General features: G+C 40.1%; 1 protein-coding gene across 1 annotated transcript in view; it reads left to right on the top strand.

The window, feature by feature from the left end:
- The window catches only part of LOC124163742 (leishmanolysin-like peptidase), a 357,882-nt gene that overhangs the window by 318,829 nt on the left and 11,530 nt on the right, over positions 1-27,523 (top strand). The window contains exons 7-12 of the mRNA XM_046540817.1: positions 9,437-9,538; positions 10,948-11,115; positions 11,829-12,240; positions 14,501-14,688; positions 17,439-17,571; positions 18,078-18,237. Coding sequence (XP_046396773.1) covers positions 9,437-9,538; positions 10,948-11,115; positions 11,829-12,240; positions 14,501-14,688; positions 17,439-17,571; positions 18,078-18,237 — 1,163 coding nt within the window. The remainder of the gene's footprint in view (positions 1-9,436; positions 9,539-10,947; positions 11,116-11,828; positions 12,241-14,500; positions 14,689-17,438; positions 17,572-18,077; positions 18,238-27,523) is intronic.

Below are 27,523 nucleotides of genomic sequence, written 5' to 3'. Positions count from 1 at the left end.
GTGGCGGGACCTACGCCCAGAGCCATCTCTTGGCCAAATGATAGGGCTAGACCTCGGGGGATTTGGTGTATAAACCCCCGCCGAAAACACTGGAGATTAGATTAGCCTGGATAGCTCGGTGGTCTGAGCATCTGCCCGGAAAGCAGAAGGTCCGTGGTTCGATTCCCGGTTCAGGTGAACTTTTTTCCATGTGTTTTCGGCCTTCATTCCATCTCCACGCCACAGTGTGTCATCGTCTTGCATTTATGTTTCTATCTCTTTCTTTCAATTTCTATTATGTGTTATTATGATTGTATATTCGCCTGTGGCGACCTGTGTGAATGTGAATTTGAAATATATATATATATATATATATATATATATATATGTCATCAACGGGCTGTTCGAAATGGTCCGGCAGGTGCTGCCCCTCTGGGGGACGCCGAGGAACTCGGACGGTAGAGCCAGTAAGGAGGGTGACGCGCAGTCAGTCGCGCGGAATGTGTGTAAAGAGTCAGTCGCGCGGAATGTGTGTAAAGAGTCAGTCGCGCGGAATGTGTGTAGAGAGACGGTGCGAGTTTTGTTAAGGGAGTACCACTCGAGTGCTGTAATAATCCTTGCTACCTCTGTTAATAAACCTCTACCTCACAGTTCAGAAGTGGGATTGACCAGCGAGCTGCGGTGGAGTTGTTCGTGCACATCCAGCCATCAATAGATAGAACATCAAAAACCCCAGTGCGGACTGAGTAAGGTGAGAGAGTGTGGTTCTAGTGTAGCAATGACCAGTCCGACGAATGCGTCGTGGGATGGCGAGTGTCGCGTAGGTAGCTTCAACGGGGTCCATTCTGCGGAAGGAAGGGACGCGACTGAATTGGCGGGAACATGTCGAGAGCAGGAGAGCGAGGCCGGCGTGGCCAGGGAGCATAGTGAGATGCACCGAGAGGCTACCGCTAAGTGGGTTCTGCCTGCGTCGACGCCGTATGCCGCGAGAGACAAGGCTAAGGAGGATATACAGTCAAGAGGACCCGGTGAGCAACCGCGCGAGGCTACTGTCGTGTGGCCTACGAAGGGCAGAGAACCGTCGTTGGGAAATTGGCGGAATCCTGTCGGAGAGAGTGGCGTCCTTAGAAGCGCAGCGGAGAGGGAACAAGCGCTCTTGCAACACGAGAGAGAATTGCTAGAGAGAGAAAGGAAACTTCTAGAACGTGAACGAGAGCTTTTAAATGGGCAATCGTTAGTTCTTGAGAAAAGTATGGTGGGTTATCGAGAAATAGCAGAGCAATTATTGCCGGAGTTTGAACCTTCGCTAACCCTGGGGTTCACGGCGGTACAGTGGGTCAGGCGAGTAGAGAGCATTGCATCAGCCTACGGATGGGACGAGTCGATGTTGTTAGCCCAATCCGTTAGTAAGTTACGCGGAGCGGCGAAACTATGGCTGAATAGCGTAGCCGAGGAAGTACACTCTTGGGAGGCGTTCAAAAAAGGGCTATTATATTGTTTCCCATCAGTGGAGGACCAAGCCGACGTGCACTTGAGTCTTACAAAGAGAAGAATGCAGCGTGGCGAGACGCATGAGTCATATGTTTACGCGATGAAGACTATCGCTAGGCGTGGTGAAGTAAATGAAGCCTCCCTTATCAAGTACATTCTAAATGGCATGTGGGATAAGGAACTAGTGAAGCTGCTGACTATGTGTGACTTTGAAGATGTAGAAGGACTATTACGCAAGATAAGACGATACGAGAGTGTCACTGATAGGGCCAAATTGGGAGATAGGGCAAACTTTCACAATCGACCTCCTGTGACCATGGACAAAAGGGCTGAAGTCAAGGAAGTGAGGGGCGAAAGGACGCCTACCCAGGGCGTTTGTTTCAATTGTGGAAAAGAGGGGCACCTCGCTAGGGAGTGCCGAGTAGCTGCCCGTGAGAGAATTTGTTACCGGTGCAAGCAGACGGGACATATGCAGAAAGATTGTTTGCAGGCAACACCGAGAACGACCCAGAATGAGAAAAAGTGGAACATTAGGAAAATCACACGACCCAATTGCATGCAAAAGGCGGTAGAACCTGAGATGGTGGACTCAAAAATATTCACCACCAGAATTCAGCAGGAGGATTGGCTGTTGACCAGGCAGCTGCAAGATCCGAGTCTCCAGAAAATACATGCGACATTGAAAAAGCCAGCACAGACAAACGAGGATAAGCAAGTGCACACTGATTATGTAGTAAGAGACCATCGAATATGTCGAAGAGTGGAGGGGGGAAGTCGTTGGGTGGTCCCAAGAGATGCGATTTGGAGAATCATAAAGGGGAGCCATGATGACATGGGACATTACTGAGAAGAAAAGACTCTGGAACACCTGAGAAGATATTTCTGGTTCCCGAGGATGAGACAAAGGATAAAGAGATATATCGCAGCCTGTATCGAATGCGCGTACCACAAGAGACCAGGCGGGAAAAGGGAAGGAATACTGTACCCAACTAAGCGCGAGGGTACGCCTTTTCATACCGTTAACATAGATCACCTAGGACCGTTCCCTCGTAGCAAAAGAGGCAGTGAATACGTCCTCGCGTACCAAGACAATTTTACGAAGTTCATAGTACTACGAGCTGTGAAAAACACGAGGTCAAAACCAGTCTGTGAGGCCTTGAGTGAGATAGCTAGCTTGTTTGGTTGTCCGGACCGTATCATCTCGGATAGAGGAACGGCATATACGTCGAGAGAATTTGAGGAATTTTGCGAGGGGCATCAGATAAAACACATCAAGAACGCCACTACAACGCCTAGGGCAAATGGACAAGTAGAGAGATCAAACGCCATAATTACTCGAGCTATCACTACGATGAATTCAACGGAGGATGGAAGTGATTGGGATGGGCGCTTGAAAGACATTCAATTTGCCATGAACTCGATGAAGAACAAGACGGTGGGAGCCAGTCCACATGAACTGTTGTTCGCGTACCGCCCGCGGAATGCGTTAAGGAACCGAGTTGTAGTGACATTGCAGGAAGATGAACATGAAGTGAGCAAAGAAGTGATAGAGGAGGTTAGGAAGGAAGCTTTAGGCAGGATGGTAACATGTCAGGAGAGGCAGAAGAAAAGGTTTGACGAAGCTCACAAGGAGCCAAGAAAATACGTGCGGGGAGAGTTAGTGTTAGTCGAGCGAGAAGCCCAGGCGACGGGAACGTCTCGAAAGCTAGCACCCAAATTTAAGGGACCATACAGGGTGGAGAAGGTATTCCCCAGGGATAGATATTTGCTGACAGACATCCCAGGAGCAGCCAGAACCCAGAGGAGGTTTCATTCGGTCTTTTGTGCAGATCGAATGAAACCATGGTGCCAACCCCCACCAGACTACGACCCCGATGCTGTAGAAGAAGATGACAACCCACCCCCATGCAGCCCCGGAGACCAGGGAGCCCACGAGCAGATCCAAGAGGACCCCGATGCTGTAGAAGAAGATGACAACCCACCCCCATGCAGCCCCGGAGACCAGGGAGCCCACGAGCAGATCCAAGAGGACCCCGATGCTGTAGAAGAAGATGACAACCCACCCCCATGCAGCCCCGGAGACCAGGGAGCCCACGAGCAGATCCAAGAGGACCCCGATGCTGTAGAAGAAGATGACAACCCACCCCCATGCAGCCTCGGAGACCAGGGAGCCAACGAGCCGATTCAAGAGGAATCCGATGCTGTAGAAGAAGAGGTCAGCCAACCGCAAGAGCGGGCCGAGGACGGCCCTGAAATCAGGAAAGGCCGACTGTCATCAACGGGCTGTTCGAAATGGTCCGGCAGGTGCTGCCCCTCTGGGGGACGCCGAGGAACTCGGACGGTAGAGCCAGTAAGGAGGGTGACGCGCAGTCAGTCGCGCGGAATGTGTGTAAAGAGTCAGTCGCGCGGAATGTGTGTAAAGAGTCAGTCGCGCGGAATGTGTGTAGAGAGTGAGTCGCGCGGAATGTGTGTAGAGAGACGGTGCGAGTTTTGTTAAGGGAGTACCACTCGAGTGCTGTAATAATCCTTGCTACCTCTGTTAATAAACCTCTACCTCACATATATATATATATATATATATACATACTCACTTAACTCTTCCGCCTTAGTTTCTTTCACTTCTTCCATCTCTAACACCAACATCACTTTCCTAGATGTGGACATTCTTCTTTCCGAAAATAACAAATTCAAGACCTCGGTCCACATCAAAGCCACCAACAGACAGCAATACCTCCACTATGACAGTTGCCACCCACCACATACCAAACGTTCAATCCCTTTTTCTCTCTCCGTCCGTGGTCACAAAATCTGCAACAACCCCGAAGACCTTGAGAAGTTCCTTTCCAATCTACACACATCTCTTCTCCGCCGCGGGTACCCCGATAAACTGTTAATCAACAAAATTAGAAAAAAACCTTACAGGTCCAATAAACCCCGTGCCGAAAATAATTGCTCTCCATCTCTTCTCACCACTTACTTTCCCGGTGCTCATGCCTTACAGGAAATCCTGAAGGACTTGTACCCCATTCTTTCCAACCACAAATCCAGCTCACAGATTTTCCCCTCTCTTCCACAGATCACGTATAAGAGACCACCTAACCTCAGGACCATCTTCAAAGCCACCCTCCCCCTTCAAAAATTGAATTCAGTCCCCACTACCCCACCCTCGCCGTGCAACCGTCCTAGATGTAAAACCTGTAAAATTTTCTCTCCACCCCCAGCCTCTTTCCTCTCCAAACTTAAATTCCTCCCGATATCTCATTCCACCACCTGTACCTCTGCCAACATCATATACCTCCTTCAATGCAACTTCTGCCCCGCTTTTTATATAGGCCAATACACCCCCCCCCTCAACCTTAGAATAAATAATCACCGCGCTTTCTGCTGTCCGTCATCCCCACACGCATCTCTCCCGGTCCCCACACATTGTTTACCGTATGATACCATCTTTAATCAATGTTTCAAAGTTTCAATTTTTGCCTCCCTGTTACCTACTGACTCGCCCCTCAATCTCCACACCCTCGAATTGGCGTGCATCTGGCATTTGCAAGCCAACAAGCACCCGGGTTTGAATGTATCTTGCTGAGTTAGCCCCGCCCCAATACACCTCTCCCCTCCTCCCCCACCCTTTTCCCTTTTCCAACACACTCCTTCCCTACTCATTTTCTCCTAGGCTGAAGAAGTGGCTACAGCTACGAAAGTCTCCCAGTTGTATTTTTCGTGTGAGTGTTTCCTTTGTTTGTGTCTATGCTTAGTGACTGTGATTTGAGCCTTCATATTATGTGCTACGTTGCATCCCATTTCTACAAAACATTATATATATATACACTCGCTTTTGTCGCTGGGGGGCTTCCCCCTGCCCCCCCCGAAAAAGGCCTGCGGCCTGTTTTGCTCACGGTGGGAGGTCTTACACTTTTTGTTTGCTACTTGTTACTTAAGGATCGTTTACTTTTAAGCTGGCTAGCTTAGGTATAAGCAATATTTCCACTTTCGCGTAAAACGAGTGCATGGTACGTAGGCTACAATATGAATGTAAATATTTATAAAGAGAAACGTTTTTCTGGGGGGCTAAAAAAGCAAAATAAATTTCTACGAGTTTCTCTAACTTATTCAATTCAAATACAAAAAACGTTGAGACCACGTTCCACGGTAACACCCAATGCATACGTAATATCGTTGCATAACGACTTTACGTATTACAATGAAAAACACGTTTATTAATTATTTTCCACAAAACTCAACCAAATTCTTGATACACGAATAAGATGCAACAGCTGTTCTCCTTCGTAAGCGAATTACTTAGGAACTGAATATCAATATCTAGAACAAATGCGCCTTAGCATGAATTGGGGCTAGTATGACGAATTTTATCGTGATCGCGAATGATTTCACTTCAGAAATACCTCTATTTAAAGTTTTAATGAATCGGGATACACAAATATCTCAGCTTTAATATCCAACGCAATGCGCAATAAATCTGGTGAGTAACGGATCACAGCCTTTGGTGTACAAGACATTGTGAATGTCAAGATTTCGATCATTTTCACAGTTGAATAACTTAGTCACTCAAGGAAACGTGATTTTCGCAAGACAAATAATTGAATAAGAAATACATTTAATTGCACTTATCTTCCATATTGTATTATTCACTGCCTATTCACTCCTGCAGCTCACGGATGACATTGTACATTAAAAAGGACGTTAACGGAAAAAAGAACGTAAACAAAAGTAAAAAGTTATCACCATCACAAAAAATGAAAATAAAACCATTTTTACCTACCTATATTATGTAAGACTTGTTTATAAGTCTTTCTACTACAATCGTGTATCGCCAACAAGATACGAACTATAGTCAACAGCACGAAGCATATTTCTAAATTGGCATTTAGTGCACTTGTTAACTTTGAAATTAATAACCACCACACTTTCGATGTAATATACCACAAACAACAACTAATTTCCTACCTTATACCTCTCCGCTTTTCATTTGAATGCGCTTTGATTTAAACAGATGTTTGTTCTTGCGGAAAGAAGACGCAAAGAAATAGATACTTCAAATATTACTTTCTTAATTTCCTTCCTTGTATTTATCAGTTTTTCGTTTTAATTCCTTTATCTTCTTTCCCAATTAAGCTCCTCTTGTTTGCATAAACAAATATGTTGCTATGATTGTTTGCTTGTATGACTACCGCGCCGCTATTGGAATTTGGTGGCCATTTTTTGAACTAATCCCCATACTCAATTTTAATTGAATAGACGGATAAATAATTGGAAATTTATTGTTTTCATAATTTTTCTTGGGGTTTCAGGCAATTTTAGAGGGGGTCTTCATAGGACTTTTTGTCGTATCTCGTCTCGTTCACCCCAAACATTTGTATGAGTGAGTGGTCGTAAGTGGTCTTTATGGTAGCTAGATAAGGATCGCAGCTCTGCAGATCATTTGGACCCGAAGACGGGAGCTGGAACGCGCCCGAAACTGTCGTCCACAAAATAAGAATCAACGCGGAATGAACCCGAAAAACTATCACCATATTCTCCTGTATTCCACCACTTGCACTTATATTTAGAGAAGCAAGGTGTGTAATGAGTTTCACCGAAGTGAAGAAATAATATAAAAAACTTGTATCCTATATCTTTTGGTTCGAGAAATCTGCTATTCGACCCATCTCTAGTTTTTATTTATTGCCAAGACCAGTGATCTTTTTATGAATAGTTTCTAACAATATGCTTGTACTCCACCATTAAATAAAATTAATATGATCTTATAATTATATATACAAAACTAAAACAAAAATTCGAATTTCGAATACCTCGAATACTAAACGATGAATGCGGGAATGTTTGACTCGGTTGCCTATGCAGCAGGAAACACACGATTTTGGGGAGTAATTTTTATTTCCTTTAAAAGGATTTGAACAGGAATTTAGCTGATTAATGGAATATTTTAATTTTATGGAAACGATTGGGCATATAGTTGATTCATCTAACATCTCTTTCAAGTATTCTTAGTGTACACACCACCTCGCGAAAAATGATTGTATGCCGTCTCGGCATTGACACTGCTACGATGGATTTCTGTCTGATGTATATATTCTTATCTACCAAACGTCATTTCAGCGGCACGCCCATCTGATACTCGGCTTACTTCTTATTTTCTACAGGTAGCTCCCTTTACCCCCACTCCTGCTGTCAAGTGCTAGCGGACAATCTGAGGCGTGTTGCAAAATACACGCGCTTCTCCACCGGATTTTCTTCTTCTTCAATATTTTGAGTCCATCTTTGGAAGTTCTCACGAGATAAGAAGATGAATTCGAATTGCTATCAGGGAGAAACCAAATGTCCTGAGAAAATATCCCTTCGTCTGTGACTTTAACAATAGAGATTTATAGCACAACCCATAAATTGTAACTTGATATATGTTTTCGAAAAAAAAAAACCGCATCACTTTCCGAGAAGCTCTGCTGCTCATATCGAGTCTCGCCAGAATGCTTAGCCTCTGTCGTATTTTGACATTTATTTCCTCGCGTAAAATGCTTAAATTAAGTCAGAAATACGTCGCGTTTGGTCTTATTTTTTTTAAATTACGCGCACATTACTGATATTTCAATCCAAAAAAAGTGTTATACCAATTACCGAAAGTCATTGTTAGACACCTTTTGGGCTAATAGGTGATTCATGCAGCAGTTGACCTCCAGAAACAGGGAACTTTGAAGCAGGTGGGCTGAAAAAGGTCAGCGGGTGAGAAAAGGGGGGGCTCGAAACATTTCTATTGTTCTCGTGTAACTTGATATTGTTTCGAAGCTAAGGTCTTCGTATTATGATCCCTGCGCGAGCTGGGACCTTTTTTATTTCAGAGAAGAGGAAAGCTTCAGCTAGTGCTGAATCGAGGGGGATAGCGGATCTTGAGAAATGCGCTAATGTAACTTTCCCGCGGTACTCATGCAGCAGTTATCTCCAGAAATGGGGAACTTCGAAGCAGGTTGGCAGAAAAAGGTCAGTGAGGAAGAAAGAGGGAAGGGTGAAACACGATTCCATTACTCTCCTGTAACTTTATATTTTCTTTTGAAGCTTTTCTTTTATGGTCTTCGTAATACGAACCCTGCGCGAGCTGAGACCTTTTCACCTTTTGTTTGATTTCGGAGAGGAGGAAAAAGTTTCGGAAGCCGAGGGCTGATGGATGGAGGGGTTAGCGGATTTAGGGAATTGTTCTACGTAGTTAGTGTCCCTCGGCACTGAGGTTCTCCTGGTGGGGAAAACCAGGGATTTTCGGATTTTTTCACGCAATCATTTTCGGTTCCCCACGTCGAACTCTTTTCACCGCTCTAATCCGCGAATTTGATGTAATTCGTCAACTTGCCTATAACGGCGCTGCATGCACTGAATGACTAGAGTTCTTCACAATTTCCCAAATCCAACTACCAACGACGTGCGTGCGACAGTGTACGCCGCGAAATTCAAAGCATTCGAGAGCGTACCTTTAGCATAATTATTCGAGACCTCGAATATCGAATACTTTCTAGTATTCGAGGTATTGGAGTATTCGCGGATACTATTCTCACCTCTCTAGTTAATATCCGTTTTATAGTTTATATTTGTTAAAGCTGCAAATTTTAAGTGGTCTATTCAATGTAAAGGCCGTTTTGGCTGTTTTTAACAATTCAATAAAAAATACCTTATTAATTATGTTGCAATACCTCTTAGTCCATGGCACTGGAGTTTATGCAGAAGAATTAAATTGTCAACAGAGTCAAGAGCCTTTCTGGATGAAAAACATTGGCTTAAATTAGTGGTATTATTGTTATGACCAAAATTCCAAAGACAATTTCATCTCTAAGAATCACTTTTGGCATATTCCACTGAAAATATGAAGTCATTTGATGCAATATTCCTAATTTATTTTTCGTGGATGAATAGTGTTCTATTTTGTTGCAGTTTGTCATTTTCTTAATCATTTGTTATATTTCAGGCCAATTGCTGGTTTTGCTAACCTTTGTCCAAGCAGCTTAGATGCTGACTATGAGAAGGTAATTGAAGGGAAGAAGGTGAAAACGAAGTCAATCAGAAAGAGGTAGGTGTGACCAGCAAATTTAAGCCATTTTTATTGATAGTCATTTCGTCTGTATCCATTTTTAAGTTCCTATATTGGATGTTTGTTCTTTAATACCATAGACGCCCAATTTATTTGATGGCCCATAGTTTCTATATAATTATTATTATCAAAGTATTCTATCAGTTAGGGTAGATTTTCATGGAGGAGTATTTTGAGAGGTAGATGAGTCTGGCCAGATTGGACCTGAGCTCTCTTCAGTTGACATTCTATCAGCAAAACCTATTCTCCTCTTCCTTTTAAAACATTCTTCCCTCCAACATGAATTTTAACTCCTCCGATCCATTTTCCTCCAACAAACTCTTCTCTCTCCTCTCTATCTAACCTGGAAATTTTCCACTCTTGTCCCCAATATCCTTCCATTCTTTCTCACACTGCCTTCTCCATTTCGCTTCTTATATTTCCTATCTTCCCTACCATCATCATTGTCCTAACATTCCGTGCTTCTTTCTTCGTGGTTTTCTTTTCTTCCTTCTTGGATGCTGCTGTGATGAATTGTCTCAGCAAGGATTACTGGGAGTAATTTAAAATTACTCCCGCCAGTGTAGCTCTTGGGGTCATGCCTTGCTCAAGGCTTACCACTGTAACAAGGTTGTTGCAGTGGTAAGGTTTATATGTAATTCAATTTAAAATCTGCCAATTTTCATGTTGCAATACATATTGTGTGCAGCAATCATGCTGTACTGTTTTGGTATTATCAGCTCATGCCATTGTTACTGTGGTCCATTCCATTGGTATGCTGTTATGTGAATAAAAATGAATAATCTTCTCCACTGTGATGCTTTTTTGTCCATCTTAAGTTCAAAATGAGAAGCTTGAGAATGACAGTAGCATCAAAAATGAGAAACCTATTAATATTTAATGGCACTGATTTTTCCCCTGTTGACAGTTAACAAAGAATCATTAAAGACAATGGTAGTTGCACAGGATATGTTACATTGGCATTGAATGGGTGGACTATTGCAAGAATGAAATCAATCAGCCTGGGGGCATGAACTCAAGGAGTGTCAACTCTAGGCACTGTTCCTCCTCCTGCACTTGCTATCTCCCAGATGGTGCTTCAATTTAGCTATTGCTCGCATTAGATAAATGCATATCATCATCTCTGGATAACTTACTGCTGAAATAACAGTTTCATTCCATGAGGAACAGTCTTGGATGTGATGCTTGAGCAATATTGTCCCTGTAGTTTTCTCATGTGTCATCTATAGCCATGTTTTCTGTTCCGATTTCTCATCAGCCAGCTGGAATGAGAATTAATGTGAAATGTCAGATTTTTCATCTGGATGTTAAAATGAACGAGTGTGAGTAATTGCCAAATTGTAGTAAAGGCATAAATTATTGATTCCTACCTTGTATATTTCCTACAGCATTGGTGACTCTGTGGCCCAAGATCATCGGCTTCAAGTGTCCACTGTGAAGCATGAAATCCTTCATGCCCTTGGTTTCTCTGTCTCCTTGTTTGCCTTCTACCGAGATGATCACGGTGCACCTCTGACTCCCCGGTCCAAGCACGGATGGCCTCCGCTTGATGAGAAGTACGCTCATTTATTCTAACTAACTGCAAGTGCCGTGTCGCTCCCCTCACGCCAAACTTAACTCTTCAATTTCTTCTGCTATGTTTTGGAATCGAAATTAACCACTTTGGAAATGTGTATTTTTAAATGTTTCCTAAGTGATGAAATAGTTTATAGATGTTATTGGGAACCCCACCAACATATCGAGATGTGGATGATATGGAATGAGTTTTTGGAAGCTAATTTCTTCCTTTGACGCATGCGCCCAATAATTCCGTTCACCATGTACTGTCTCTCTTTGCCGCCATATTTTTCTTTCACCTTTCAAAAGACTGGTGTGTACTGGTCTAGTCTTGTGAATTAATTTTGAAGGCTGCGAAATTATTCCATTGCTGAATGTACAGAGGAGGTCTACAAACCTGGGTGAATGTGGACTGAAGGATTTTTAAATGTATGGGTACGCAGGAAAAGAGTAAAATTAAGAAAAAGTACAACTTTTCATACATTATTACTTTATAAAACATACCTATATTATTGCATAAAAATACTTCAGCTACATGAAAAACTTAACAACTGTACTTTTAAAGTAAAATATAGTTTGATGTGCTGGGATTTTCTGCTCTGACAGATTTTTTGGGTTATCCAGACTATAGGTGTCTTAGTTTTTGAAACTCTGCTAATTCTTCTTCCTGTGGCATCTCTCTGGTGGTGACTCATTCATTCCCCTTCGGCAGGACGCAGGTGCGTAAGTGGAGTGACAGGGTGGTGCGCAAGGTTTTGCGGACCGATTGGCTGGCAGCCGGGGAGGAGGCGACATGGTTTGAGGAGGAGGAGGGCAAGGCCGCCTTGGAGGGACAACAAGCGCGCGTGAGGGTGGCGCAAGACGAGGTGGACACGACGACCGAGTCGCTGGGAAGGGACGAGCGGCGCAGGAAGAGGAGGGAGGCAGACGAGGCGAGCGCACTGCAGTCGAGGAAGAAGGTGGCACTGAAGAGGGTGCGTCGGGAGGTGCACATGGTGGTGACAGAGAGGGTGGCGGCGGAGGCTCGGGCCCACTTCGACTGCGCAGAGCTGGAGGGGGCCGAATTGGAAGACCAGGGTGGCGATGGAACGGAGCTCACCCACTGGGAGAAGAGGGTGTTTGAGGTGCTGCTGTTGCATTATTGAATTTACGCATTCGTCACCTGTTTAACCTTTTCGTGCCGAGCTCCTTTATGGGAAGTTGCTTTTGGCTATACGAAGGGTTTGAGAATTTCTTTTTCGCCCCGTATGGAGTTTTTTCTCGGCTTGGGACTGTCCAGGTAGTCGCTTCCTCCCCTTAATGACCTTTCCTAGCGGGGTGCCGGACCCTTTCCTCAGCAACTGGGCAAATATAATCTTTGACCCTTTTCCCCGAAGGTACCCCATCCCGGCGTACTTTTGCGGTCAGTTTATTGTTGCCAGTGCAATTTTAATTTTTTTATTGATACTGTTGCATTAAATGTCAGTTCATCCATGTATTCCTTTCATTTTGCAATGCCTGTAGAACTTTTAAACGAAGTTCTACGGTTATTTTTAGGGTTTTCAGCAAAACGGCACTATATCGTAGCCAAATGAGCTTTTCCGAGAAGAGTGAGGTTATCATCTTCCACGTACATATTTCAGTAGGAGAATACTTACACCAATATACTCTTGGGTGTTCCAGTTGGAGGATAATAAGTTTTTCCAAGAAAACATTAATGCTCGAATGTGTCCCGAAATAAGCCCGTGAGGGGCACAGAGCAGACCACCTGGATCCTGACCAGAGAACCAAGATATGAGAGTAATTACCTGGGTAGAGCAGTTCTTATTCTTGCAATGATATGGAATGCTTCTCACATCTGTCTACGTAAAACATTCCCTATTGGTACATTAAATTTACGAATTTTTAGGATATGCATTAATCAGTATTTATAGTGAAATTTGTTTATAATACCTTTGTATTCAAAGGTTGGTAAGAGGTTATTAAAAAAAGCCGCTGTAATTTTGGCTGTCGACAAAGAACTAAGAGAATCATATTTTATTACATTACGAGGACTTTTTTTCATAGAAGTTAAATCGGATATTCTATCAAATTTCACCGCAAATGTAAACTTAGAATGTAGCTAACAGAGTAACGTATATTTTAGATGTACATCATTACAGTATCACTCCTATAAACTTGCTAGTAAGTCATAAAATTAACAATTAAACATCTAACCTTAGCGTCTCCAAAAATTGTTCTAGGTGATGATCAACTCTGTTAATATGAACGCTAGAATTCCGTTTAAAATTTGGAACCAATCAGCAGAACATACAGAATGTAATTCCTCACATTGATTTTCAATAAATGCAACATTTACATGTTTAGTTATTCCACCTCATAAACAAATAAGTGACCATGAGCACCTTCCTTGAGTGGGTCACTAAGTGCCAGAGTGGGCCGAGGTAATCCCCACATGGACAATAGGAAAGGGTCGGACCTCTCGCGCCGAGGGACCCTAATGGCGGTTGGGACCCACTTGGCATGCTTGACTGCAAAACCGTGAAAACACGGCCTTTGCCCTTTTGCTTCGAAAAATTCAAGCCGTGAAAAGCCGGCCTTCCTTCTTTAGTGTCAGAAAATTCAGGCTGTGAAATCACGCCCTGCGTAGGGAAGAGGTTAAACCTTAAAGACCTAGTGTGGGTGTGGGGAAAAAGCTCACTTTCAGTCTGGCTTGCTAGTTGAAAGGACATTCAAGGGTAAATTAGAATTAAATGTAGCGGGAGAGGCGACTTCAGGAAATTAAAATCCTGGAGGCCAAGATTAATGTAGATGAAACATTGAAAGAAGCTGAGAATCCATGTTAGTAGCAATGGCAACTTATAATCAGTGTTCGTTGAATGGGTGCGATGCCAAAAACTTAATCATTCCAACACCAAAGCTTGATGTAAATAAAATTATGAATCCCAAAGCTAGCCATTTAGATTATTTGTGCAATAATCTCTCTAGTTATTGCGAAATATCAGCATAGTTAATTCAGTGGTTAAGCTGAAGCAATCTATGTGGATATTCTAGCCCATCGGTTCCTTAGCTCTTTACTTTATTCTGAAGTTTATGCTTCTTAATTCTTGTTGATCAATTTTGAATTGCTATTGTCCTGTTTTTGGTGGATGGTACCGCCTAATGCCTACGCTGTTGAATTTTTGCTATTGATACTTGCGTCTTGCTGGTTATTTATCTAAAATTAATTAGTGAACATTAATGTTGGCAAACGTCATCTCTCTGCTCACGTGATATGACAGAATATAAGTGATGTCTTAGAAATTCAGTTGCATTTTGGTTCAGTGACTAGAAATATTGTCATTTGATGTTGGTATTGAATTGTGGTTCTTTGGTGATGTAAATCAGTTTCCTCTCCCCATTCAGGACGAAGCAATGACTGGCACTCAGACACAAGAAGGATCATTTTCCAGGTTGACTCTGGCATTGATGGAAGACACAGGATGGTACCGAGCCAATTACTCTGTTGCTGCCCCATTGCACTGGGGAAAAGGGTTGGGCTGTGCCTTTGCCATGCGCTCCTGTGCTGACTGGATCAGGGATAAGAAGTCAAAGTTTGTATAACCAACTCATTTATTGGTTCAGTATGGTCGGAAGCTTACCATTTTAGTTGGCAATGCAATGAGCTCTCATGTTATCCTAAAATATGTTTGTTTTTCATTCATTGCAAAGCTAGCATAATCCAAGTCATAATTACAGAAGGTGAACAAGTCGCTGGTTTCAAGAATTGCTGTAGAATTCTTGTAGGCTGTAGAAGCATTTTTTCAGTGGATACCTCTGTAGGCGAATTGTAATATCTTTACTAAGGTAATGCGAGATAGGACCCAAAAATAACAGGACGAAACTCATTGCGCACCTCACTGTTATGGTTTGGTATTCTTCCACTGCATGGGCGTTAATTCACTCTTCTGAATCAGGTTGTGAAACAGTGTGGCTTTAGGCGGTCGTACTGAGACTCGGTGACAGTTTTCACTCCAAGAGTTTTTTGGCCTCTTCAATTTTGGAAATGGCTGATATTTGAAAGCAGCATGCAGCGTTGAAATTTTGTTTTCTAGTCAGTAATGGGCATCGGACACAGTTGGTATTTTGTCCGCACCCAACAAAGAACACGCGTTGAAAAATATTCAAGTGTACGGGTGGTATTAGCGATTCAAACACGGCAATATGTCGATCGAAGACATTCAATGCCTTCCACTTCCAGGTGAACAGCTGAAAACGTGGAAATAATTTGGGCCTTTGTGTTCAAGAAAAGAAGACTTGGGCCTTTGTGTTCAAGAAAAGAAGACGTAATGTTGATGGACTCCCTGAACAATTTGATCTTTTGTGGAGTTCTGTGCAGTGCATTTTTATTGAATATTTGCAAATGAGACGAATTGTGGCATATTGTGGCACCATTCAACCGGCGCTCGGCTTCACCGCTCTTCCCGGAGCCGTGCACGCCTTTTACGAAATTCACAATTATGCCGCACTCCTCCAATCGATAGAAGACTGCCGTGAGATGCTTCTCGTGCTCACTTGGAATAGAAATAAAGATGAGGATGTCATCCACATATGGAAAACAGAAATCAAAGCCCTGGAGTATCTCGTCTATGAATCGCTGAAACGTCTGGCCGGCATTACGAAGTCCATAAGCCATAAATGTAAATTTGGAGAGACCAAACGGGGTGGTGATGGACGTCAGCAGGATGAATGGGAATTAGGGTGTAGGCTTACACAAGATCAAAGACAGAAAATATCTTACTTCCGTGGAGGTTGGCTGCGAAGTCTTGCATGTGCCATGTTGGATATTGGTCCGGGATGGTGCATGTGTTCAGGGCACGGTAATCCCCAACCATTATTCTTCTTTGGGATGAGGTGTGATGGTGATGCCCATGGGCTCTCTGATTGACAAACTGTTCCGCTCCGGATGATTGCTTATAACTCTGCTTTTGCGATGGCAAGACGCTCTTGAGCCAAGCAGCGCGGGCTGCATGACACTGGTGGCCCAGATGTAGTTCTAATATAATGGACTGTCTTGTGGCGAGTCTCCTTTCGGGATACCGGGAGGGGAGAGATAATCCTGGAAAATCCATGATAAGCTTCTGATATGGTGACGATGATCGCAAAACCTTTACCCTGAGTGGACCAGTGAGCAGTTGCTTAACCTGCTTTTCTTCTGACAGCGAGTGATGCGGAATGAAGGAAAATGACCCATCCGTCACTGGAGGTTACAGCGAAAATATCATCCCCATTGAATGTGTTAATTGATGTGTCGTCCATTTCCTAACCAAACCATTCCAGGAAAAAATACTAATAAATTTCACATACTCTAGGATATGGTGATGTTATCCTGGTAGGATGCTGTGCTGTCTTTCACTGCCAAAGCTGCATTCCATTCATCTAAATTCGTAGATTTTTAAGTGGTGAAATGTAATTCTGCTCCCCCATACCCCCTCGCTGGGTACGCCCATGCTTACACTGCTTTTGGGAGTCCTTACATTTCAAATTCCGGGTGTTGAACCTCAGCAGCATGTAGTTGGGAGTTGGTAAGCCAGGACTCACCTATTTCGCACAAGGACAGTTTTCTCTAATTTTCCGTACTTGGAGTTGCTCATGTTCTCACCAATAATTATGAATCCCACATCAATATATATCATTTCAGGGGACTTGCAGAATAATGTGCTAAGTAAATGGAAAATTATACACTTAATGATGTTTCTTTGCAAGATTTTTTTTCAAATTCTTGGTCAATCTCGCTCAACCAAAAACATTTATTAAAAGAAGTACCTAATATCATGGAACACTGGCAGTTGTAAGTTTTTTCTGGATATACACAATTACTTATATTATTACCACTTTTTTAGAATAGTTATAGAATTGGTGAATTAGTTTCAGAGTCAGTGAATTTTGTTCGTGAAGCAAGTACGGCTACTCAAGTAAAGTTATGCAGAAAGTTATCCATCAAGAAACAGAAAAAAAGTGGTATAAGTAATTGTGGATATCCAGGAAAAACTTATAATGGAATACCGCAAGGTTAACCAAGAGTTAGTGATTTTTTTTTAACTGGCAGTTGTGTTTTGCATTTATTAAATTTTATCTAATTTTTTGTACTCCTTCTCATATTATATTACATAGTAAAATAATTACATTACTTGTGCTCATAGTGCTACCCATAAAGGTATTATTAAATGTAAAAGTTTACTCAATATTCTAAATAATCTACATAAATATCTATGGTTTTGGAGGAGAACTATGTTCTAAATGCAATGAATGAACCCTGCAAAATTGATCTCTGAGCAATTCATGTGTGATTTGATTGTTTCAGGGGACTTTCTGAATCACCGTTCTGCACGCGTGTAAAGCGTAACCCTTTACACACGGAGTGCACCCACAATAGGAAGTCAGTCGCTCTCTGCAACTTGCTTCAATTTCCTGAACCACTTCCTCCCCTATACCAGGTGATGAAATATATTTAGCATTTATTGCACATCCCTTCCAATGATTCATTTTGTCAATTGCTTCAGCCGCATTCACGCAATCATTTTTTCCGTCCCGACACGTGATCACACGGTCACTCTGCTGCCGCCGTCCCTCCATCACCTCTTGCTTTAATTGTCATTTACTGTCTTTACAACTGCCATGCAATCGCTGTTGTGATCATGTATTCTAATGGGCTGAAAGACAGTTGCAGCTACGGAAAATAATGGATGTGTCGAGGAATGGGAACAGGGATGGGATTTCTCATCCATGGAGACATCGCAGATAATGATCATCCTGTGAAATGATAATTTTTTCCGCCATCATTGAGGCAATCGCAGGAGCTTTAATTCCAAAGTGATGGAAAAAATGACAGTGTGATACAGGCTTTAGCAAAATTATGCATGCATGCATTTATGTATTTAAAAATAATAAAAAAATATAAATTATTGATGTTAAATGTCGAGGTGTGATTTTTTTGTTGCAGAACTTTGAGCAGATAGATGGTGTGGAGATGGGGATGGAGTCTTTGTACGGGGGCTCTGTGGAGCTGGCCGACCGATGTCCTTACCTGCAGGAGTTTGTGTGGCGATCCGGGGAGCATGCCTCCCGGACTTCATTTTGTCTGATGAGTGAAAATAACCCAGGTAAGTTTTAACCTGCATGTTTGGAAGCATTACTTGAATTATGTACATGCTAAATGTTTAGGGATATGCATTAGAAATAAAATGCCTGATAGAGGAAACAGTGTACATAAATGGCTTCAAATGTCTGTCTTACTGCACGAGACTTCCAGAATAGGAAGCTTGAAATTCATAATGGATAGAGTTGAGTAATCCATTTTTGATGGTACGTATTGTTTTACCAATTTTTCAAAGTATAGGTTGGTTCTTGTCCAATTCTGATTTGGTTCCTTGCTTCAGTTCTTGGTTTCTTAAGGTCAGTACCCTTCAGCTATAAAACATTCCGGTGTTATTCCTGTGCACAAAAAGGCTCTCATAGTGAAGCTGATAACTACAGACACTTATCAATACATATTATCTATTTTCTCAAAGCTGTTTGAAAAATTGTTCTACAAGCATTTGCTGGATTATTTGACTTCACGTAATGCTCTTCATGAAAATCGCTCTTCATGTCTTCAGGACTGGCAAGTGTCCAACCCCTGCCTCTTTTGAGCTGATGAAGTACATCCTGAATGGTGAAAATGATACACTCTTTAATAGTATAAGAATTTTCTTTGCTCTGACCAAGGCCTTTGATTTGATTGACGATAGTATTCTGAAAAATAAGATAAATGCTATAGGTATCACTGGTCCAATCCAGGATTGGATCATGTCATACCTAAGTGATATGCAACAAATGGTCTGCCATCATTGTAGTAACGACTCCTCACTTATTGAATTAATCTATCTCCATGACATTAACAAGGGATAGCTGCCTCAAGGATATCTGCTTGGTCCAATGCTTTCCCCACTCTTCATCAATGATTTCCTAATTAACTCTCTCGCTGTAAAACCATTCTTTATGCTGATGGCACCTTCACCATCATTACTACCAAAACTGCTCGAAGCATAGTTGACTTACTAACTTTACTTACTGTAACTAATCTAACAATTAAGGAAATGCACCAGTGGTGTAATATAAACAATCTGATAGTTAATGATTAGAGAACTGTCTTCCTCCAAATCCTCGAAAAAACTTTAACAAACATGATCTCATTCCTCACATAGGTAAAATTACTCACTCCTCTTCCACAAAGTTCCATGGACTCCTATTATTTAATAACATCGATTGGGCACCTCCTGTGTAGGTTGTAATCCATAAAATTTCTGTGGGTACATATGTGATGAGGAGGTTTATTTCCTACAGTTTCTTTTGATAATTTAAAACAGTTTACCTTGCAAAAATCCATCCTCATATTTCTTATGGCATTTTGTTTTGGGGGAACTCTTCAGCTGCCAAAAGAGCTTTTTCAGCTCCAAAACAAGCAGTGAAATCTATGTATTAGGTACCTATTCGCACTCCAGGAAAAATTTTCCTTGCTAAATCTAGAATTTTCACCCTTCCTTCTTTATATGTGTATCCTCACCTATGACTGCTTCATTAAAGCAAACCTTTCTCAGTTTCCTACCAATTCTACATACATACTATGATCACCTCACCATCTCAAGAAATAACATCCTCTCCAGATGGTACTCCAGATCTCTCTGTCTTACAGGTCCTAACCACTCTGCGTCAATATCATCATATTCAAATTTAAGTATACCGGGACTGGCCACGGTGATAACTTTACGGGAGTCACCTGCAATGCACAATTGTGCGAAAAATCCACAGAGAAAAAATCATTCGCCTTGACCGGGATTCGAACCCGGATCCCTCGATTTTGGGCCGAGTGCTTTAGCCAGTTAAGCTACCGAGGCGTCATTCTTCTCTGTGGAAATTTGTGGACTATACCGGACATGGTGGTGTGGTGTGGTGTGTACCGGACATGGTTTTTCGCACAATTGTGCATTGCGGGTGACTCCCGTAAAGTTATCACCGTGGCCAGTCCCGGTATACTTAAATTCGTCAAGAGAGAACACCCCTTGTGTTCAAAGTTCGGGCTTTACTCCCCGGCTGTGGCGCCATGCGCACGATTTGGACTGCTCGTCGCATAATATGCTCGGCAGTCCACACCACCATGTCCGGTATAGTCCACAAATTTCCACAGAGAAGAATGACGCCTCGGTAGCTTAACTGGCTAAAGCACTCGGCCGGAAATCGAGGGATCCGGGTTCGAATCCCGGTCAAGGCGAATGATTTTTTCTCTGTGGATTTTTCGCACAACCATCATATTCAATAAGATTCCCGAAAAAATAAAAATATCACCTCACTTTCTTTGCTAAAAAGGAATTCAAACTTCTTTCATCTGAAATATACTATTATAGGTGTTCTGGAATAAGTAGAAGATACTTTTTAAATTGAATTTGTGGTAGGTAATATGTAATCCCCCTGTGCAATTCCATGCCCCTGATATTGGTTGCTCCATGTGTTAACATTTATACACTCTGTTCATCTTAAGTATTATTTAATGTAACATTATTTTGGAAATTTGCGAAGTTGATTATACTCACTTGTCAAGTTTGTATGTGATTATATTTTATTATATCTTTGACTTAATGGCCATGCAGATGTTTATTATGACCTCTCCCCCTTCTCCTTCTTCTTGGCCAATAATCGAGTCTAGAGGTGGGTTGGGTATAAGTCGCTCACTCAAGGGGAGAAGTGGGAGGGCGTGGGGGCAGCACAGGGAATCAAGGAAGGCATGGGGCGTGTGGGGGTGATCCCGTAGCTCCTAGAAGGGATGTATGTAACGGGGGGAAAATGGATGGGGGACCTTTCGATGACTGGTGCGTTTGGGAGAAAGAGAACTTCCAACGTGAGATTTTCGTTTGACCCAGATTTAATTTCAACCCAAAACACATGAAATACACGGAAACACATAGGACTAATGTCCGTGTAAATAAATAAATGGAACCGTAGAGGAGTTGAAATGCATGATTCAAGTATAAATTAACTAAGTACTATCAACCATGTCATAACTATAACAGAGATGAAACCGGAATGTTTTTTTAGGTCTCTGCCATCTGAAACATTGTGCGTGAAAGGAGAATTGCAGGGGTTTGTATGCATTTGCGAGTTCTATTTCTTGAAATTAGGGAATAAATGGAAACAATTGTTACATTTACACTTATTATTCATTCTGTTGGAGGGAAACTTTCTTTAAGGGTATTTGACCATTGTCATAGGTGGATAATAATAATAATAATAATAACCTTTATTTGCCCAGCGGACACTGAACACAGTAAAAAATACATGAGTTGAGTGTATAGGACACGTCATATACATATAAATGTTGCAGACAATAATAAGATAAAATACACAAGTGTATGGCACCATAATTTGACCAAAAGAAGTTAATGAAGTACATAAAATTTATTCCATATTAAATATAATTATTTTTTCCCCAAAAATTCCTTTACGGAATAAAACTGTTCTTTCCTTAAAAACGTTATTAATTTCCTTTTGAACAGGACTGGGTCCATTTCGTACTTAAAATCAGTAGGGAGCCTGTTAAGCACAAGAAGGCCCATGGATTTAGGCCCCAAGGATGCATTTAAAGTCCTGCAATATGTTTGATGCAGATCTCTACAGGCTCTAGTTTGGTGGGAATGAACATTGTCATTAGACATATAATTAAATAAATTTCTTTTAGCAAACATGCTTACAACATAAATGTAAATGCATGGAACTGTCAAAATATTTAACCTTTTGAAAAAGGAAAGACAAGGTGCATTAAAAGGAGCATTACATATTAATCGTATTATACATTTTTGAGCTTTGAAAATTGAATCAGAAAAGGTGGAAGAACCCCAGAACAGAATACTATAGATAATTAAAGAATAAAATTCTCCGTAATAAATTGAGAGTAAAATGTCAAGGCTTACAGTTTTCCTGATACTTCTGATAAGGAAGCAAATAGAGTTCAACCTGTTACGAAGATTGCATATATGTTCGTCCCATGACACATTTTTATTTAAAACAACTCCGAGAAACTTGGAACTAGAAATCTGGGGTATGCGTGATCCCCCTAGATCAATGGTCAATAAAGCAGGGGGTTTATTTTTATTGGAAAAGTATATAAGTCCAGACTTGTCAGGATTGAGTTTCAAAAGATTTTGTGTACACCATTCACACAGGAGTTCAGAAACTCTAGATGCCCTCAAGGACAAATTGTTTAACGATGGTGCTGATACAATTACATTAGTATCATCAGCATATAAAATTGGCTCAACTCCTTGAACCGTCTGCAAAATTTTTGGCAGATCATTAATGTAAAGTAAAAATAGGATAGGGCCCAGGACTGAGCCTTGGGGTACGCCTAATGTAACTTCTTTACTGGGAGAAATAAAATTAGTGCCATTCTTTGATAAAATAACCTGTTGATGCCTTGCACTGAGGTAAGATTTTATCCAGTTATAAGGGATACCTCGAATACCATAGTGTCCTAATTTGGACAAGAGTAACTGATGATTGACTAGGTCAAAAGCCTTGGAAAAATCAAAAAATAGCCCCAAGGTTTCGATTCTGTTATCAAGATTTGAAAGTATTAAATTTACCAAATGATAGGTGGCTGTAGATGTAGATCTGCTTTTCCTAAAACCATTCTGTGAGCCAGACAAAAGGTTGGAAAATTCAAGAAATGATACAAGTCGATTATGGAAGACCTTTTCAAATAGTTTCCCTATCTGATTTAGTAAGGATATTGGACGATAAGAATTCATATCCTGTTCGCTACCTTTGCCTTTATATAGTGGTACAATGTACCACTATATAAAGGCAAAAGTTACAATTGCCATTAAATCTGCCAAAGTACCACTTTATATAGTGGTACTTTGGCAGATTTAATGGCATCAGGAAAAACTCCAAGTTGTAAGGATTTGTTAATTAAAAAAAGTATATGTTCCTTGATAGAATTAGCTGATTTTTTTATCACAATGCCTGGGATGCCATCTATACCAGGACTACTTTTGTTAGGAATTTTTTTAATGATGTTCATCAGTTCCAATTCAGAGCAAGGGAACAGGTACAAAGAATTAGGCAGGCTTGGGTTTAAAGAATGATTGACAGGAAGTGAAGTATTTGTAGTAGTCTGGTGGGACAAATAAAACTCATTTAAGTTAGATGCCATTTGAAAATAGTCAGAAATAATATTACCAGTGGAGTCCAGTAATTTGAAATCATGATGATCATTAATAGAACTCTTAGCTTCCTTTATGATCTTCCAAATTTCTTTAGATTTATTATCGGCATTAAGAATTCTACAGTTGTTAAATGTTTTCTTAGCCAATTGTAACTTTTGACGGTACATTTTTTTAAATGTTCTATACTCCAAGCAATCAATTGAGTTATATTTATTTTTATAGGAAATAGCTAGTTCCTTCATTTTCCGAGAGAGTTATCGTATTTCGTCAGTAACCCAATGGTTTCTATTACTTAAATACAAGTTTCTAGTTTTTTGGGAGACCAGGGGAAAACAAATGTCAAAATAATACTGATATAAAGAATAAAAATACTCAAATGAGTCATTATAGGATCTGAGTTGATATAGATTAGACCAATCATGATTCATGGGCCTTCAACATATTATTAAAGATATTAAAGTTTTGCTCTGTAAACTGCCTTTTATAAATTTTCTTACAATAACTAGGAGATAAGATTAAAATCTTGCATAACAGAGGATAATGATCAGAAATGTGAGACTTAATTACTTCAGTATTTACATTTCCTAAGTCAATGTTCGTTAAAATATTATCTATAATAGTAGAAGAATGAATCTGAATATAGATGAATGAATGATGTCAATGAATCTGGATGGATATATTATTATTATTATTAAATAATTGGTTACAAGTCGACCATAAAGTCGGGTGGTAACATAAAGTTATTACACAATAATATACATAAACCAAAATGCAAAACAAAATACTTAGTACCACATAATTTTTAAAAAGCCCTAAAAAAAACCATTTTTACACAATACATGTCCCTGTGCACATAGCACCAAATCAGCAAAAATACAATACATATCTACATCTACATACATATATGGCAGGGGAGCTCCTAAAACCTCTTGTCATTGGGAAATCAACTCGACCACAATGCTTCAAACTTGTTGAAATTTATTTATGTATTTAATTTACAATTTAATTAAAAATTAATAAATTTGTTTATACATATTTATTTTATTTATTTCCAACTCGAGAAGCCACTGATCAAATGGGGAAATAATAAAAAAGTACGGCACAGAACACAGCTTCAATCATGGAGGAGTGGCTTAAAAGTTTCAATGCTGAAATGAAGAGGATAGGTTGGGAGGGCAAACTTTTCCATGATAATGCAACCTGTCACTCTAAAATTTGCCTTGCTGATAATAATAATAATAATAATTTATTCGCTGAAGGCAATACAATTGCATAGCTTCGTCAAGTTACATTACATAAAGGATAAAAAACAAACAAACAATGGCAATAGAACAGAGTATGTACGCAAATGACAATTAAAGATACATCAGGACAATATTTAATACATTAATTTACATTTAAGTTTTTCCTTACATACAACATAACTCATTTAAGTTTTCCTTTACATACAGCATAACATTCATCAGTAGAATATAAAGGTTTTTGTATTAAAAATGTTTTTAGCTCAGTTTTGAATTTAAAAAAATTGTTGATTTTTTTAATATGTTGAGGGAGTAAATTGTGGAGTTTTGCTCCTTTGTGGTATGGACCCTCAGTATTTAGTGTGGTAGATCTAGTTTTGATGTGGATATCTAGGTTTGACCTGGTATGATGCTGGTGAATGTTGCAGTTTAATTCATATAAATTCATGTTATTTTTAACAAACAGAATGAGTTCAAAAATATACAAGGAGGGTAGGGGCATTATACTGGCCTTACTAAAATAAGGTCTACAGGACTCTCTATAAGATAGGTTGAAGAGAGTCCTTATGGCCTGCTTTTGCAATTTAAAAATTTTTGCACTGTGGCAGGAACTGCCCCATAAAATGAGGCCATATGCCAGTATGGATTGGAAGTTAGAAAAATATATCATCTTCAGAATATTAAAGCTTCCGCTAAGGCGAAGATATCTAAGCTGATACAGAGATTTACTTAGCTTGGGTATTATTGAATTGATGTGTGAGGACCATTTTAAGGATGGCTCGAATACAACACCAAGGAATTTTACATTGTCTGCAAATAAGAGGTCAACATCGTTAAGTTGTACTGATGTACACTGTTCTTTGCTAAAATTTAGGCACACAGATTTTTGGACATTTATGGCCAACAGATTATCATGTAACCAATTTTGAAAAGATTTCATGGTACAATTTATTTTGTATTGTAATGACTCTGGAGTAGTCCCTTGAATTAATACACTAGTGTCATCTGCAAATAAAACAGTTTCAGCTTCTGGGACACAACTTGGTAAGTCGTTTATATACAACAAAAAGAGTAGGGGCCCGAGTATCGAGCCCTGGGGGATGCCAGATTTCATTGCTCTTTTGGCAGACTGAAAATTTAGCTTTAGGTTTGTTGATGAATCAAAATGAGAAATTTCAACCAGCTGAAATCTTTCCTATAGATACGAATGAAACCATTTATTAGCTATGCCCGAAATCCCATATTTATTTAGTTTTTCCAGAAGGACTTCATGGTTGACAATATCAAAAGCCTTCATGAGATCAAAGAATACCCCTATTGGCAAATTGTTTGTATCAATTGCAGTAAGTGTTTTGGTGATGAATTCGTGAAGGGCTTTAGTTGTTGAACTACCTCTTCTAAAACCATGTTGATGCTTGGAAAGTATAGAGTTTGTTTCCAAATATTTCACTACACGGTTAAACATTATCCTTTCAAATATTTTTGAGAATCCTGGTAGCAAACTTATTGGCCTAAAGTTTTCTACATCATTTACTTTTCCTTTTTTATGAAGTGGTATGACTTTACTTAGTTTGAAGCAGTTTGGAAAAATTCCATCAGTTAAAGATAGGTTACAAATATATATTAAAGGTTTGCTCATAAAAGGTATGGAAAATTTTATTATTTTGTCCGGTATATCATCGACTCCTGAGGAATACTTATTTTTTAAGGTATGAGCTATGCCAATAATTTCATCATTAGTTACAGGGTACAAGAAAATTGAGTGTAAAACTCTTTGGGTGACATCAGCTCTGCTAGAGCAATTCTTTTTTTTTAATTGCTGAAATTATTTCTCCTGGAGATTCCACAAAATAGTTGTTAAAAGCCTCTGCAATTTCATTAGGACTTGTTAGAACATTGCCCCTTAAAGTGAGTTCTAAGTTTGAAACATTAGTTTTACTGCATGTTTCCCTTTTTATGACTTGCCAAGCTGCTTTAGAGGTATTCTTAGAGCTGGCAATGAATTGATCATTGCATGCAGATTTGGCTTTCCTAACAGTTTCTTTAAAAAATTTATTAAAGATTTTATAATCAGTTTTGAGTATATTATTGTCAGATGATTTGGCAAGCTCAAACAGTTCCCTTTTATAATGACTCATGTTAATGATATCGTTTGTCAGCCAAGTATTCTTAACTTTTTGTGAGTTTGAAATTTTACATTTCATGACAGGGAAGTTAGTATCAAAATAAAATTTGAGTTTGCTCATAAAAGCATACATTTTTTCATCAAATGTGTTCGCTGCATAAACATCCTCCCATGTTTCATTTTCCAGATCAAAAGCCAGCAGCTGCATTTGGTTTGTATGAAAGTGCCTTTTATACACAAAGTAGGAGCTGTGGTTTAAAGTTTCATTCAAACTTGCGCTAACTAAAACACCTTTATGATCAGAAAAGCCGGTGTTGAAAATTGAAGCACTACATTTATCTTTACTTAGGTTAGTCATTATTTGATCAATAATGGTCACACTTGTTTTTGTAACTCTGGTAGGTTCGCTTAATAAGGCCCTAACTTGAAATGAATCCAAAACTGATTTAATTTGTAAAACTTTACCACAATGCTCTTGCAGGAAGTTAGCATTGAGATCTCCACATATAATGATAGAACTCCCATTTTTTTAAAGTTCTTCCAGTAGTATTGTTAGGTAATCAATAAAGGTATTAAAATTACCATTTGGAGATCTGTACAGGCACACAATAAATATCTTAGATTTCAACAGTTTGATAATTGAAAACTCAAAGTCTTTTTCAATTTGCACAAGGTCAGTTAAGTCAATGGGTTTGAAGTTAATACCATTTTTGAGGAAAATACAAGTCCCACCATTTTTGTACACACTTCTGCAAGAATAATTACCAAGAGTGTAGCCTGGAAAATTTATGGACATTATATCACAGCTGTTGTACCAGTGTTC

Source organism: Ischnura elegans, chromosome 8 (genome assembly GCF_921293095.1).
Source record: "Ischnura elegans chromosome 8, ioIscEleg1.1, whole genome shotgun sequence".
In the NCBI taxonomy this organism is placed as follows: domain Eukaryota; kingdom Metazoa; phylum Arthropoda; class Insecta; order Odonata; family Coenagrionidae; genus Ischnura; species Ischnura elegans.
The sequence above is the reverse complement of the archived record's forward strand: the minus strand, read 5'-3'. Positions and strand labels throughout refer to the sequence as shown.